This window comes from Lactuca serriola, chromosome 5 (assembly GCF_051521515.1).
Source record: "Lactuca serriola cultivar US96UC23 chromosome 5, Lser_US96UC23_V15, whole genome shotgun sequence".
NCBI classification, from domain to species: Eukaryota; Viridiplantae; Streptophyta; class Magnoliopsida; order Asterales; family Asteraceae; genus Lactuca; species Lactuca serriola.
In genome coordinates this window covers 210,747,818-210,765,159 of record NC_136412.1, presented here as the reverse complement: position 1 = coordinate 210,765,159, position 17,342 = coordinate 210,747,818, and the positions used below count along the sequence as shown (strand labels likewise).

General features: G+C 40.2%; 1 protein-coding gene across 1 annotated transcript; it reads right to left on the bottom strand.

Moving 5' to 3' along the window:
* Positions 1-10,895: 10,895 nt before the first annotated feature.
* LOC145050135 (uncharacterized) lies at positions 10,896-11,658 on the bottom strand. The gene is made up of 2 exons (XM_078998431.1): positions 11,004-11,658; positions 10,896-10,903 (listed from the first exon to the last, which is right to left on the bottom strand). The coding sequence occupies exons 1-2, from the start codon at positions 11,656-11,658 to the stop codon at positions 10,896-10,898; spliced, it is 663 nt and encodes a 220-aa protein (XP_078854557.1).
* Between the last annotated feature and the right edge of the window lie 5,684 nt (positions 11,659-17,342).

The window sequence follows — 17,342 nt, the reverse complement described above, 5'->3', positions numbered from 1 at the left end:
TGAGAGTGGTCAGAGAAAGAAGAAAGTTTTCTGGAAAAAGAGAAAGAGTCAGAACTCCCAAGGACCCTCCAAGAGGCATGAAACTAGGGTAGTCCAAGTTGCTACTAATCCTGCCGCTGCTCCTATAGTTCAAGCTACCACTACTCCTGTTGCTGTGCCTACAGCTCCAGCACCTACCACTGGGTATGCTGGTAATCTCCCTTGGTGCAACAGGTGTAGTTATCACCATCATATTCCTGGCCCATGTCGTGAGATGATCTGCATCAACTGTGGCAAGAAAGGCCACTTTACTTGAAGCTGCAGAGCACCAGCTCAGTTAATTGGTCAAGCTTCCGGATCGAGTACCGTACGTGCTTGTTATAGTTGTGGAGAGATCGGGCATTTCAAGCAGAATTGCACAAAAGCCGTAACCGCCAACAACGTCAACATTGTCGAGATGATTTTAGCGATGAATCAAGAAGAGGCAGCCGTTGATTCTACCAATGTCGCTGGTACATTTCTTTTCGACAATCCTTATACTCGCATCCTTTTCGAATTTGGTGTCAACAAAGTTCTATTAGTCATTCATTCATTTATCTTGTTAAACATAGTCCTCATCTAATAACCGAACCATTGACCATCAAGATAGTTACCAGTGAGAATGAGTGCATTCACGACTTATCCCTAAGTTGTATCCTTACCTTAAGTAATCATTCTTTCCTCATCGACCTGATGTCAGTTTCAGTAAAGAGCTTTGATGTTATCTTTGGTATGTAACAATTGAGCCCCGATTGTGTTGATATACTTCGTTATGGAAAAGCTATTCGTCTCAATCTCCCCTCTGATCAGACTCTCATAATATATGGTATCAAGCTTAGCTCAAAACCTCACATCATTCCCTACATCAAAACTCTAAAGTTTCTGCGAAAGAAGTGTCAAGTATTCCTAGTCCATGTGATCAGCGAGAAACAAGGAGTTAAAGACCCGAGAGCGTCTCCGAAGACTGTAATATTCCTGATATCTTTCCGAAAAGATCCCGAGAATTCCTCCCGAACACCAAGTTGAGTCTCGTATCAACTTAATCCCTGGAACTACCCCCGTAGCCAAACCTCCGTATCGTTTTGCTCCAGCAGAGATGCAGGAGTTATCCAGTCGGCTTAATAAGTTGACCGTCAAAACCCATATCCTCTTTCCTTAATTAGATGACTTCTTCGATAATTTCAGGGAGCCAGCTACCTCTCGAAGATATACCTTAGGTCAAGACACCATCAGCTATGAGTTCATGAGAGTGATGTTTCAAAGACAGCATTCAGGACTCGATATGATCACTAAGAGTTCATATTGATACCTTTTGGCCAAACCATTTTCCTCCAGGTCATGTAGTAGGCAATGAAGACACACGCGTGGATCCTCTTAAGATCGAAACAATAGAAAATTGGTCGGCACCGAAGATACCCATAGAAGACATGTCAATTCTTGGGTTTCGCCGACTATTGTTGCAAACCCATCCATAAAATTTTTCCGAAATCATCAAACCCTTAACCACTCCTACACAGAAAGGTATACCCTTTTCATTGGAGTGAACAGCGAGATACATCATTCCAAGCATTGAAGTAAGACTTATGCATCACACCTATCCTGCCCTGCCAGAAGAGACAGATGACTTCGTTTTCCTTTGCAGTACGCCCAATCCGAGTTTAGACTAAGCATTTAGACAGCATGACTAAGACATTGTCATTGATCACCTGCTCCCGTTTATTTGCTCAGACCTGAGAAGCCTAGCCAGAAAACCCTCGGGACTGTTCCAGCAGCCTAGATACCCCGTTGGGAATGGTAAATTATCAACATGGGTTTCACCATCACGTTACCCAGGTTTCCCGAGTGAGTACGATGCCATTTGGAAAAAAAATGTCGATCCTTCGATAAAAATCCGCTCACTTCCTCTGATCAGAGAATCATTCATGATGAAAATACTCACGCGAACCCACATCCAAGAAGTAGTCCGACTGCATAGTATACCTAAGTTCATTATCTTCAGTTGAGATAACAAGTTTACCTCAAGGTCTTGGCAAGTCCCTCCAGAAAACTCACGGAACCAAACTGGTCACGAGTACAATTTATCATCCTCAGACAATTGGACAGAGCGAGAAAGTTATTCAGGTCATGTAAAACATGCTGGGAGCATGTGTCATAACTGCCGAGTAACTTGAAATACCCCTTTACCTTCGATCGAACCCTTGTATAACAACAATTATCATACCAGTATCTAGACTGCACCATTTGGAACCCCCTGCGGTCAAAAGCACAGATTCCTTCGTATTAGGTCGAAATGGGAGTCACACAGTTAGCCAAGAGTCGATTCCCCGATAGTACCCTCACTGATCCTGAAATCATCCGTGAGACCATCGAGAAGATCATCCGGACCCGAGAACAATTGAAAAACTTCACTAGATCAACAGAAGAGTTACGCCGATATACAACGTAAACCTTTGAAATTCTAGGCTGGAGATCGTGTCCTGTTAATGGTCTCACACTAGAAAGACACGATACGCTTTGGAAAGCACGTAGAACTTAACCTGTGGTACATTAGACCCTTTGAGATCCCCATTAGGATTGATTCCGTAGCCTTGAAACTCCAAGTACTTTCAGTACTCAGCAACGTTCATCATGTACCTTGCGCCTCTATTCTTAATGCATACATGTCTGATAAAACCATAGAAATCCCTTCTAGTGTAACCGAGAACATCGATATACCCAAACTTTCTGGACGAACAAACTAAGATCTTAGACCAAGTAACCAAACGTTTGAAACCAAGTCGTATCCCGATAGTGAAGGTTCGCTGGAATGGCATGCGAAGACCTGAAATCATTTGGGATCATGGAAAATTCGATGTAGTAGATATATCCACAACTCTGTCCATAATCTTGTATCTTAATTCTTGAATTTCGGGACGAAATTCCCTTTAACGGGGGGATAATGTAACAACCTGAAATTTGTTCCCTCACCGTAACCGTTTCGTCAATAAAACTCGTCATAAGCGAATTGTTCCGCTTTCATCTTTGAACTAGGTCAATTAAGTTAAAACTTTTATTTTGACCTTGTAAGTATCCAAACATGTTGGAAACATGTGAAAACGTCCCAAACAAGTAATTAGAAAAAATTTAGTTTCGACCATATCGGGTAACGACAACTTAATCGGGTGCGACCAAAAGCCTCGGTTAACGTCGGTATTGGGTAGAATTCCATGGTGTATCAAATTCAAACCATATTTAAAGTGAATTTAGACTCATTTGGAGCCTTTTCACTCTCTCTCTAACCTCTCTCCTCAATCAAAGATTTAGGTCCAAAAATCATCCATTTCAAGCTTCAAAACACCAAGGTAATCATCCTAGCTCCTAGTATAATATCCTTTGCCCTCATTTTCGTGTTCAAATCATGGAATAGGACCATAAACGTGTGTTTACGGCCCTGGAACAACCTTAGGCCGTGAACACATGTAAATGGGGTTTTTGAGCCTTAAAACGCTTCCAAATCACCATTGGAGTTTAGATATGGCTTAAGGACTTATTGAATTGGACTTAGGACACCTTAAACTCAACATTTGAGGAGTAAATATGATTTTACTGCCCAAGAACAAGCTTGGGCTCTAAACACCATTTCATGGGGAGTAAACTTCTTTTTGGGTGTTAAATTGCAACTTACACACCTCATAAGCCTTGGAATAAATCCTAGAACCAACCAAAAATTATTTGGGGACATTAAACATAACAAAACCCCTCCATTTGAGAGTTTACGGCCATAACATATGTTCCAGGGCGGTAAACTCCTAAATATGGTTCATTTGATGCCCTAAACTCACCCCATGGCTTGTAAGATTGAGTAGAATCATTTGTGATAAATCATTGACCTACAAAACACTTAAGAATGATGTGGGTGAGATTTTACGGCTGTAAACACTTATTTTACTGCCGTAAACTCATCTACTGGTCCATATGGTTAAATTCATTACTTGATAATGCCCTAGAACCAAACCTAGCAACACCCCTCATTTGATTTAAGGCCATTTAGCACATAAGAACACCCACCATGAGTTTACGGCCGTAAACTCATGGGGATGTGGTGTTTAGGGCCGTGAACACTCCTTAGAGTTTACCCTTGAAGAGTAAACTCAAAATCCTAGTCATTCATGTCCAGAAAGGTCACCCGGGTCACTCCAAACGCCTATTTTGAAGTGTTTTCACGTCTTGGAATGTTTAAGTGTATCAAATTAGTAATTTAAATCTGATTAGATATATTTGTGTATTATTTAATATTACATAGGAACCTCGCTTATATTCAAGCCTCGATTCAACGTTTAGCATCCTAGTCGTCACATTCCGCGTTCAGTGAGTTCATACCCCTACCCTTTTTCAATGGTTTTTCAATGTTTTCAGGGGGGGAATACAAGCAAAAGTACAAGAATATCTTGTACTTAAAAATTTTTATATCATTAGAAATGTTTCATATTTCACTTGCTTTTAATAGTTGAAACTGTATTAATCAACTGTTTAACTTGCAGAACCTGTTACAAACCAATTTCATATCTTATTGTATAATGTTATATTATATATTTCGCAAGTTATTTGTACCATAATATTATTGTTAAAAGCATTATATTAGTTTATATGTTTTGTCCTCGTTAACACTCCACAGAGATACGCGAGTGGTGGATCGTCTTTATAAAAACAACATAGAACAAGACTTTTAGCATTATTACTTGTAAATTTGTTAATCCTATATAATTGGAGACACGTCCTCGGTGAACACTCCACAGAGATACGCGAGTGGAGGACCGCCCCCGTAACCAGAATCTCTTAGATAAGGAGCGTGACTTGAGTGTATAGATCTATACGGGGCTGACTACCCCGCACCTGGCTGCTAGCTACAGCCAAACCGAAATGGTTCAAGGGTGACGAAAGTCATAAAGTGATGTGGACTACTTATTGCCATATCTCATCTATTGTATGGTTATGGAACTCGCAATTAGGATAACAGAGATTTATTTTATAGTAATAATGGATAAAGTAGTTAATTTACTTTGTAAATATTAGTTTTATATATGTGTTAAAACTAATACATCTTTCACAATTGATAACCAACATTTAAGAAAATATGGGATTTTCCTGGGAAAGACACTCGTACATCTTTTACATTACATTTTTGGGTTGGTAAGCAAACACACACTTCACAAGGTTAATCAGGTTTTCAGTACACATCTTTCACATTAGGAAAATATAGGATTTTTCCTGGGGTAATCACAATTCATAACCAGAATCGTGTAACATAACATAACAACTAAACTTTACTTTTAAGAAAATATGGGATTTTCTTGGGTCATAACTTTTTCAGAAAACACAAAAGGAATCTCGTACATTTTCATAAAATCTAACCGCTTATGAACTCACCAGCTTTATGCTGATTTTTAAAATGCTTGTATTCTCAGGTTCTCCTTAGACACGTACCCCGCGGCCTTTTGCAGAAGACGGAGCGTATGAAGTCACGTCTTTCTTTTGTTTATCTTATGTATCTATGAAACTTGTATCACTTTACTTTTGAAAAAATGTAATGAAAACTATGTAATGTAATGTTTTGTGTTTTACTTCGCTTACTATGTACATTGGTTTTGATATTCAACATGAAGTCACCTCCACCCCAGAACGTTTCCGCCCTGGGTTTCGAGGTGTGATAGAAGGAAGTTTGCACCAGATAGAAACCAAATCATACAAGATAAAGTAGAAAAACTCCTTAAAACAAGAATGATCAATGAAGTGAAGTTCCCAAGGTGGCTTGCTAACATGGTTGTAGTGCAAAAGAAGAATGGAAAATGGTGAGTATGTATGGATTAAATGGATCTCAACAAGGCTTGTTCCAAGTATGATTTTCCTCTGCCACACATAGAATCCATCATAGATCCCACAACTAGTCATGATTTACTAACATTCATGGATGCATCAACAGGGTTCCAACAAATCCAAATTGTACCATCTGACCAAGAGGACGCATCATTAATGTGACACCCAAATTTTTGCAAAAACTTTTAAACTTTTAAACCCATCTTAAATTAAATTAAAACAATAGAAATAGTCATAACATAATCCATCAACTGAATAATCATATAAAATAAGGGCGGAAGTAAAAATAATAATAATAAGGTCCCAACAAAAATAACTAGTAGCGATGTCCCGGTGCTCCATGTCAAGCCTTAGCCTCTTTAATCTTAACACATGAAAACTTATAAGGGAAACCATAAGCACAAAGGTTAGTGAATTCAAACACAAACATTGTACTAACATTCATATTTACTAACCCTAATCCATTTTCCAATTATAATTATATGATAAGGGCAAAGAACGAATCAATGCCTATAATACAAGAAGGATTTGTAGGTTTGAACCGCACCAGGAAGATCCCGTATCATTTGGCCCTAATCACCGCACCTCACGATGAGTATTACGTTGGTGATCTTACCAACCCACCGCACCGGTAAATCCGTATCCTTTGGTGGTGTCCCCATATCCATGATTAGTTACATACAGTGCACTTGTACGAATTAAAACAATAGTTATATAGCATGCTATTATAATGAATTCAAATAATCACACACGAGCTAACTAACAAACACAATCATCATTACAAAAGTGTGAGAGAACTCACCTTGAGTGAGTACTAAGGATAGCTAAGAATCAAATAATGCTACCAAGGTTGAGCAAACTTCAAAACCTCACCTAAGAAGGACTAAAGGTTAGAAAGGAGAAGTAATGAAGCTATGAGTTGAGAAAAGAGTAATCACAGCAAGGTCTCTAAAACAGACCTGCTGTTTAAAATGGATTTACTCCAAAATCTAAAACCGAAACATAGCTTTAACTAAATTTTATAGGAAACTATGATTGCTTAGGATTCCATAACTATAAAGAAATCATTCTACTCCAAAAGATGAATTAAATATGAATTTTACAAAATGGTGTATCACTTCTGTCTCCAACAATATAGTCAAGTGATGTTGGCCATTTCTACCTAACTTGTGAGTAGAATTCGTCCAAAACAAAATTAATAAAAGTAAAGGACATATAAATTAAAGTGTCAGAGCTTGAATTGAATGAAAAACATCTCCCAAACTCCAGATATAAAATTCACATTGTGGACAATCACAGCACTAGCAAAAGCTGGTGACTGCCCACTGATCTGGAGTGTGGATCCATTCTAATCAATTTATAATTGAAAATAACACCCCATCTTCTCCAGATCTTAAATTCATAATATAAGGAACATATAGAAACTTGGAATCACTCTGGATCCTTTTCCAAGCCTTAGAAATGATGAAAACAAAATGACATATCAGAACAGACCCGGATCAGACCTAACAGCAAAGATGCCATTCTTTCCCATAGATAAATTCCTTATCAGTGAGGTTGGCCTTCTTAAGAAAGTTAGCCAACTCCATTTGTGAACTGTTGGAACTGGTTTGGGGTCCGTTTGAGTTTTAGATCTCAAGATATGAGTTTTACAAAATTACTACAGATCTGATGGAAAACAGAATCGTAGCCACCCGTGATTCCTTTTTGGCTTATCCATCCTTCTCCCTTTGAAACACATTTTAAGATGTGTTCATCATCCCAATTTAGTCCCCATGATAACGGTGGTAATAAAATGGGTTAGGTATCATTAGGATTTCATTTTTCCACAAGATTGAAATGACAATCAACATTAAAATGAACATAAAGCACATAAAATCACCATTCTCCCTTTTAGGGTTTCCATGATCTTTTGCCACATGTAATCCCCTAGATCCATCATCCACCATATATGGGGTGAAGATAGGACCTTGAGATGATGTATAACATACAATTACAAATCAAATAAGAAGGAGAAGAAGTGAAGATGAAATCATAAAACTAGAACAAGGTTATGAATCAAGTTGTAAGAAATGATAAGGAGGTTCGTACCAATATGAATCAAGGCTGGAAATGAACAAGAATTAAGCTCCAAACAACATCCCCTTGGCTGGTCTTGATCCCAAAGAGATAGAGGATGATTTTAGAGAGAGAGAGAGAGGGAGGGTTTAGAGTGTTTTTCTTGTGTGTGTTCCAAATGACTCAATTAACACATTAAGTACTATTTACTAGATGGACTTTGCAAATAGGCCCATAGTCCATGGACTTCAATAAAAGGAGTTTACAAGATGATCAAAATAGTCCAATAACATAAGAAATCAGACATTGGTTAAATAAATTAACCCAAGGTTACAAGGATAATTAAAAATAAATAACCAAACGTACCGAGAAAAACCGGGGCGTTACAACTCTCCCCCACTAAGAACAGACTTTGTCCTCGAAGTCAACACCTAGAAACAGATCCGGATAATGAGCCCGCATCTCGCATTCCGGTTCCCAAGTCCATTCCGAACCCTTCCTATGTTGCCACTGCACCTTAACTAGGTTTATAGTCTTGTTGCGGAGAGCTTTCGTCTTTCGTTCTAAAATAGCGATTAGTTTCTTAACATAATTGAGACGCTCGTCAATCTGTATGTCCTCCAGTGGTATCACAGCGGCCTCATCAACAACGCATTTTCGTAACTGAGACACGTGGAACGTATTATGAATTAGACTAAGCTCGTCAGGAAGGTCTAAACGGTAAGCCACCTTCCCCACACGGGCTATGACCTTGTAGGGTCCAATGAATCGGGGTCCGAGCTTTCCCCGCTTCCGAAATCGAATCACACCTTTCCAGGGGGAGACTTTAAGCAACACATAATCTCCCACCTGGAACTCAAGACTGGAGCGTCTTTTGTCGGCATAACTTTTCTGACGACTGCTCGCTGTGACCAAATGATCGCGAATCACTTGGATTTTCTCTGTAGTCCGTAGCACAATATCAGTACTCCTAAGTACCCTCTGCCCAACCTCGCCCCAACAAATGGACGTCCTTCACTTCCTCCCGTACAAGGCTTCGTATGGAGGCATTTAAATGCTCAAGTGATAGCTATTGTTATAAGAAAACTCAGCTAGATGTAGATGGTCATCCCGACTACCCCCAAAATCAATCGCACATTCCCTAAGCATGTCCTCCAAGGTCTGAATCGTCCGCTCACTCTGCCCGTCTGTCTGCGGATGGAAGGCGGTACTAAAATGTAATTGTGTGCCCAATTCCTCTTGAAACTTCCTCCAGAATCGAGAGGTAAATCGGGTGTCTCGATCGGAGACGATAGAAACGGGCACCCCATGTAATGAGACAATCTCCCGAACAAAGATCTCGGCTAATTTCTCCGCCGATGAGCTCTCCTTTATAGCCAGAAAGTGAGCACTCTTAGTCAAACGATCAACAATCACCCATATCGTATCGGATCCTCGGGCAGTTCTAGGAAGTTTTGTAATGAAGTCCATGGTTAGATGCTCCCATTTCCATTTAGGAATCTCCAATGGTTGCAACTTCCCATGCGGTTTTTGGTGTTCCGCCTTGACCTTCCGACAGGTCATACATTCTTCCACAAATTGAGCCACATCATTCTTCATTCCATGCCACCAGTAAGCCTCATGAAGGTCCCGATACATTTTAGTAGCACCAGGATGGATAGAAAATTTTGACTTATGAGACTCATCCATTAGGGTTTTCCGATTTCCCCCGGTATATGGAACCCAAACCCTACCGTAGCGATTCAGCAAACCCCGCCCGTCTCATTCCATCTTAGGCAACTCTTTCCCAATCTTCTCACGCCTGATGTTTTCCTCCAGTATTGTCGTCTTTTGGGCATCCCATATTAGATCTAACAAAGACGGCACCATCGTGATCCGGAGACACTTAGCTCGAATCGGTTCGACAGATTGTTTACGACTGAGACCATCAGCTACCACATTAGCTTTACCGGGGTGGTAGTGAATTTCACAATCATAATCTTTTACAACATCCAACCATCGGATCTGCCTCATGTTCAAATCCCGCTGCTCGAACAAATATTTCAGACTCTTATGGTCAGTGTATATGATAAACTTCACTCCATAGAGATAGTTTCTCCAAATCTTAAGAGCGAAAACAACAGCCCCAAGCTCCAAATCATGAGTGGGGTAGTTTCGTTTGTGGGGTTTCAGCTGTCCGGAGGCATAGGCTATCACCCTATCTCGTTGCATTAACACGACACCAAGACCCTGAAGCGATGCATCACAGTAAACCACCATATCCTCAACCCCATCAGGTAAGGCCAAAATCGGAGCATTACACAATCGGTTCCTTAACTCATCAAACGCCAGCTGCTGCTCCGGGCCCCAAACGAAATTCATTGATTTCTTGGTCAATCGGGTGAGTGGTAAGGCGATTTTAGAGAAATTTTCAATGAACCTCCGGTAATAACCGGCTAAACCCAAGAAACTGCGAATTTCAGAAGGTGTTTTTGGAATCTTCCATTATTTAACCGCATTAACCTTAGCTTGGTCGACCTTAATACCGTGTTTGTTTACCACGTGCCCCAACAACTAAACTTCTTCCAACCAAAATTCACATTTTGAGAATTTAGCATAATGCCTTTCTCTTGCCAGAGTTTCCATAATCTCCCGAAGGTGTTGCTGATGCTCCTCTTTGCTCTTAGAATAGACTAAGATATCATCTATGAACACTATGACCGAACGGTCAACCATCAGGCTACACACCCGGTTCATGAGATCCTTAAACGTTGCGGGTGCATTGGTGAGCCCAAAAGGCATCACCATGAATTCAAAGTGCCCATATCAAGTACGGAATGTTGTTTTCTCAATGTCTTCTTCACGAACCCGCATCTGATGGTAACCGGAACGTAAATCAATCTTGGAAAACCAAGATGCTCCCAGAAGCTGATCGAAAAGATCGTCAATACGTGGCAACGGGTACCTATTCTTTATCGTGCGCTTATTTACCTCCCTATAATCAATACACATTAGTTGGGATCCATCTTTCTTCTTCACAAAGAGAATAGGAGCAGCCCAAGGCGAGCAGCTTGGCCGTATAAACCCTTTATTACTTAGCTCTTGAAGTTGATCTTGGAGCTCTTTCATTTCAGGTGGTGCCAAGCGGTAAGGAGATTTCGCTACCGGAGTCGCACCTGGCACCAAATCAATGCGAAACTCCACTTGCCGAATAGGTGGCAAGCCAGGGAGTTCCTCCAAAAAGACATCGCTGAAGTCGGAAATGATAGGAACGTCGTCTAGTGCGATAGCAGAAGAGCAAGAAGCCATAGGCAGGCGGGGAATGTCCCCCTGAATAATAAGTTCTCCAGCTCTAGGGTTTCGAACACGAACTTGCTTCTTACGACAGTGGATTTCCACATCAAACGCATCAAGCCAATCCATGCCTACGATAACGCAGAGCTCTCGCATCGCAATAGGGATAAGATCAATGGGGAATTCAACTCCAGAAAACTCGAGAGTGTAACCTCGATAAACATCGGTGACATAAATAGTGCGGTTGTCGGCAACATCGACAACCATTGGGTGAGCCAATTTTCCGATACTACGCCCCAAACGATTAATAAACGTGTGAGATAAAAAAGAATGGGTAGCACCGCTATCAAACATAACAACATTGGGCTCGGAATCTAGCAAATAAGTGCATGCCACTGTCGTTGTAATCACCGGCTCCTCCACAATCATCTGGTGAGCACGACCTCGTGTCACCATAGTGGTTCCCTTAGAGGACGATGCAATTACAGGATTTGTATCCCCGTCTCCTTTACCAGTCTTCAACTTCGGGCATTCAGGCTTCTTGTGTCCCGTCTCGTTGCAGTGATAGCAGACGGGAACTGCCGAAGTAATATGAGGTACTGCACTCGTAGGGGGATCCCTACAATTCTTCCAATGATGCCCTGACTTTTTGCAGTTGTAGCATATCAACAGATTTTTCTCGCCCTGAAGACGTCCTATACTCATACCTTGACTTACTACCCTGCTTTTGCTTTTTCTGGGCATCTCTGGATGTCTTGGAAGAGGTGTCATTGGCCTTCCTCTTGGACTGGGTCTGCAACTCGATTTCCCTCCTCCTCGCTACATTCATGGTCGCAGATAAAGTTGAGAACTCTTGCATGCTAACGAATTCCCGAATCTCGGTACGTAGGATGGCCGTGTACCAGCTGACTAACCAGGCCTCGTTCCCACCAAACGAGGGGCAAAAAGATAGCATCTCCAAGAACTTGGCGTTCAGGTCACTAACATACTCGGTAGTCTGCTGTAAGGCCATGAACTCTTGCTGCATCCTCTGCTGCTTCACCTTAGGCACATATTGTGCCTCGAACCTCTCCACAAATTGGGCCCAAGACATGGCCCTCACTTCTTCTTCGTTCAATAGAGCGGTGATGGTGTTCCACCATGTCTTTCCCCTTTTTCACAGCGGATTCATGGCGATCACTGCTTTGTACTGCTCCGGACACCCAACACTTATGAAGGCGCCCTCAACATCTGACACCCAGGGCTTAGCAGCAACTGGGTCGGATTCACCATTCCAAAGAGGAGGGCTACACTTGTGGAACTTCTCGAAGTAGTATGCCGAATCCTGAACAGGCAAAGCCAGTAACGCTTCCCCGAGAATAGCCGCGAGGCGCTCATCCAGAAGAGCACTGAATTGGTTGATTATGTCGTTGGTCACACCCGGGATTAGTTCGTTGAAACCGTTATTGAATTCCTCAGCGACAATATCCCTAACTTGCTCCATTTGGAGCTGATTAAGTCGAGCATGCGGAGCCATTAGTATCCACAGAAGAAGGAAAATATTAGAAACAATTCAGCCTAGATATTTCTAGGAAGACAAAACACTCAGCTTGCCGAAAATTTTTCAACCATGCCCCGACTCGAAACCGGCACCGATGTTTCAAATAGTAGGGGCCCTTCTACTACCTTCCACACAAGTTCCAATTTCGTATTTGCTTCTAGTTTCAAATTTTCCAGTTCGCTCTAGCCGTTAATTTTACAACTCTCTCACATGTTAACACTAACTAAGTGTGTAATCTAATATTTTAAGGCTAGTAGAATCCAATTCATAGTCAACAATTTAACATAAACATTTAACATAAGAAATAAGGCTTACTTGGCTGGCTGACTGGCACACTACGACATCTTCCACTACTAGTCTTCAAAAGGTTTGAAAAATATTTTAAAAAGAAAAAAAAACTCTTATAGAGCCTCAAATTTGAGTCTAGAACATCCACAAGAATGCCTAGTTCCCTCAACCTGTGGCTCTGATACCAACTTGTGACACCCAAATTTTTGCAAAAAATTTTAAACTTTTAAAACACATCTTAAATTAAATTAAAACAACAGAAATAGTCATAACATAATCCATCAACTTAATAATCATATAAAATAAGTTCGGAAGTAATAATAATAATAAGGCCCCAACAAAAATAACTAGTAGCGATGTCCCGGTGCTCCATGTCAAGCCTTAGCCTCTTTAATCTTAACACCTGAAAAGTTATAAGGGAAACCATAAGCACAAAGCTTAGTGAATTCAAACACAGACATTGTACTAACATTCATATTTACTAACCCTAATCCATTTTCCAATTATAATTATATGATAAGGGCAAAGAACGAATCAATGCCTATAATACAAGAAGGACTTGTAGGTTTGAACCGCACCAGGAAGATCCCGTATCATTTGGCCCTAATCACCGCACCTCACGATGAGTATTATGTTGGTGATCTTACCTACCCACCGCACCGGTAAATCTGTATCCTTTGGTGGTGTCCCCATGTCCATGATTAGTTACATACAGTGCACATGTACGAATTAAAACAATAGTTATATAGCATGCTTTTATAATGAATTCAAATAATCACACACGAGCTAACTAACAAACACAATCATCAATACAAATGTGTGAGAGAACTCACCTTGAGTGAGTAGTAAGGATAGCTAAGAATCAAATAATGCTTGAGCAAACTTCAAAACCTCACCTAAGAAGGACTAAAGGTTAGAAAGGAGAAGTAATGAAGCTATGAGTTGAGAAAAGAGTAATCACAGCAAGGTCTCTAAAACAGACCTGCTGTTTAAAATGGATTTACTCGAAAATCTAAAACAGAAACATAGCTTTAACTAAATTTTATAGGAAACTATGATTTCTTAGGATTCCATAACTATAAAGAAATCATTCTAACTCCAAAAGATGAATTAAATATGAATTTTACAAAATGGTGTATCACTTCTGTCTCCAACAATACAGTCAAGTGATGTTGGCCATTTCTACCTAACTTGTGAGTAGAATTCGTCCAAACCAAAATTAATAAAAGTAAAGGACATATAAATGAAAGTCTCAGAGTTGGAGTTGAATGAAAAACATCTCCCAAACTCCAGATATAAAATTCACATTGTGGACAATCACAGCACTAGCAAAAGCTGGTGACTGCCCACTGATCTGGAGTGTGGATCCATTCTAACCAATTTATAATTGGAAATAACACCCCATCTTCTCCAGATCTTAGATTCATAGTATAATGAACATATAGAAACTTGGAATCACTCTGGATCCTTTTCCAAGCCTTAGAAATGATGAAAACAAAATGACATATAAGAACAGACCCGTATCAGACCTAACAGCAAAGATGCCATTCTTTCCAATAGATAAATTCCTTATCAGTGAGGTTGGCCTTCTTAAAAAAGTTATCCAACTCCATTTGTGAACTATTGGAACTGGTTTGGGGTCCTTTTGAGTTTAGATCTCAAGATATAAGTTTTACAAAATTACTACAGATCTGATGGAAAACAGAATCGTAGCCACCCGTGATTCCTTTTTGGCTTATCCATCATTCTCCCTTTGAAAAACATTTTAAGATGTGTTCATCATCCCAATTTAGTCCCCATGATAATGGTGGTACTAAAAAGGGTTAGGTATCATTAGGATTTCATTTTTCCACAAGATTGAAATGACAATGAACATGAAAACGAACATAAAGCACATAAAATCACCATTCTCCCTTTTAGGGTTTCCATGATCTTTTGCCACATGAAATCCCCTAGATCCATCATCCACCATATATGGGGTGAACATAGGACCTTGAGATGATGTATAACATACAATTACAAATCAAATAAGAAGGAGAAGAAGTGAAGATGAAATCATAAAACTAGAACAAGGTTATGAATCAAGTTGTAAGAAATGATAAGGAGGTTCATACCAATATGAATCAAGGCTGGAAATGAACAAGAATTAAGTTCCAAACAACATCCCCTTGGCTGGTCTTGATCCCAAAGAGATAGAGGACGATTTTAGAGAGAGAGAGAGAGGGAGGGTTTAGAGTGTTTTTCTTGTGTGTGTTCCAAATGACACAATTAACACATTAAGTACTATTTACTAGATGGACTTTGCAAATAGGCCCATAGTCCATGGACTTCAATAAAAGGAGTTTACAAGATGATCAAAAGAGTCCAATAACATAAGAAATCAGACATTGGTTAAATAAATTAACCCAAGGTTACAACGATAATTAAAAATAAATAACCAAACGTACCGAGAAAAACCGGGGCGTTACAATTAATAACCCTAACAAGTATATATTGTTATACTACCATGCCATTTGGTCTTAAAAATTCAGTTGCAACATAGCAAACACTAGTCAACAAGATGTTCAAAGAGAAACTTGGGGACAACATGGAAGTCTACATTGATGACATGGTGGTCAAGTCAAAGAAAGTTGAATACCATCTTAAGGATTTTAAGAAGCCTTCGACATACTGGACTACATATTGAATGAAATCAGGAAAGTTCCTTGGGTACATGGTGACCAAAAGAGGGATTGAAGCAAGTCCTGAGAAAATCAAAGCAATCATTATATAAGATCCCAATCCTCGAAGAATGATATTCAAAGACTAACAGGAAGAGCGGTACCCTTAAACAGATTCATCTCAAGATCATTAGAAAGATGCAAACCTTTCTATAACATCTTAAAGAAAATAAAAGGTTTCAGTGGACTAAGGAACATGAAGATGCTTTCCAGGAACTTGTAAGATACCTAAGTTTAGCACCCCTATTGGTAAAACCATTACATGGAACCACTTCTTATCTGCCTTTTAGTATCCTCAAATGAGATAAGTGTAGTCTTAGATAAGGATCTTAACGGGGACCAACATCCCATCTACTATGTAGGAAAAAGTCTCTTGGATCCTGAGACCAGGTATTCTGACCTTGAAAAACTTATACTTCGGTTAGTAACTTCTTCCACTAAATTAAGACACTATTTCGAAACACAATCTATATATGTAAGAACAAATTAACCTATTAAGAATGTTATGAGAAAACCAAAAATATCAAGAAGGATGGCAAAGTGGTCCTTGAAGCTAATCACATACGACATCAAGTATGACCCAAGATCTGCGATAAATCCTCAAGCACTAGTAGGTTTATGGCTGACTTAAGTAATGATCTACATGTTGAAGTAGAAATAGAATGTGACAACCCGATATTTCGAGTCAATGTAATGTAAAACCGATCAAATTTAGGTCAAAATGTAACCTTCCTAAAATCTTATTCGGACTAAATAAAGTAGTAGGAATCATATCAAGGTTTGCGTACATAAAAAGAACGTCCAAATCTGACTTCGTATGAGGAAGTTATGAATTTTTGAAGAAATTCCTTAAATCACGTCATTTTAATAAATAAATAATAAAAATAATTTCGGAATTTGCCAACGGAATCTAAACGAAAGTTGTAGATCATGGTCTCACCTTCGCGTGGATATAAAGAACGTCAAAAACGGAGTTCGTATGAGGGAGATATGAATTTTTGAAGTTTATTTAAAATAAATATGAATTTAATTATAAATTCCCGGTAATATCCGAAGGGGAGTCATCGGATTGGACCGAAGTACGCCCTGCGTACCTTCGTACGCCCCACGTACTGAGATCGAGGGTCTCGGATCGTCCACGTCGCACTATCCGAAGAATCTAACCCGTCCGACCCGTCCGAAGCTCCGACCCATCCGACCCGCTGTCCCGTCCGACCCGCCGTCCCATCCGACCCGAGTACCCAGCAACCCGTCCCATCCGAACCGAGGCAGTCGAGGCTTCGGTCATGCATGACGTACGCGTACGCGCTGCGTACGAGCGTACGCCCCGCGTTCGGAGGCGGTTCAGCCTTCCTATAAATAGGATGCGAGGCTTTCTGAAAATGTTGCTCATTTCTCTCCTCTCTCTCACAACCTTGCCTCGTTTTCCGTGCCCGTTATAACCCGAAGCTCTGGTCTTTTTGCTCAAGTCCCGAGGGTCGATTTTACTCCCGAGATTCCCGAGAATCCCGAGAAAAATCCGTTTTCCGAGACGAAACTCTGCCCGGTTTTCCATCTCGCTTTCTTCAATCAATCAAGTGAGTTTCATACCC

Coding starts and splice junctions, on each gene's coding strand:
- LOC145050135 (XM_078998431.1), bottom strand. CDS start 11,658: ATGGTGACACGAGGTCGTGCTCACCAGATGATTGTGGAGGAGCCGGTG.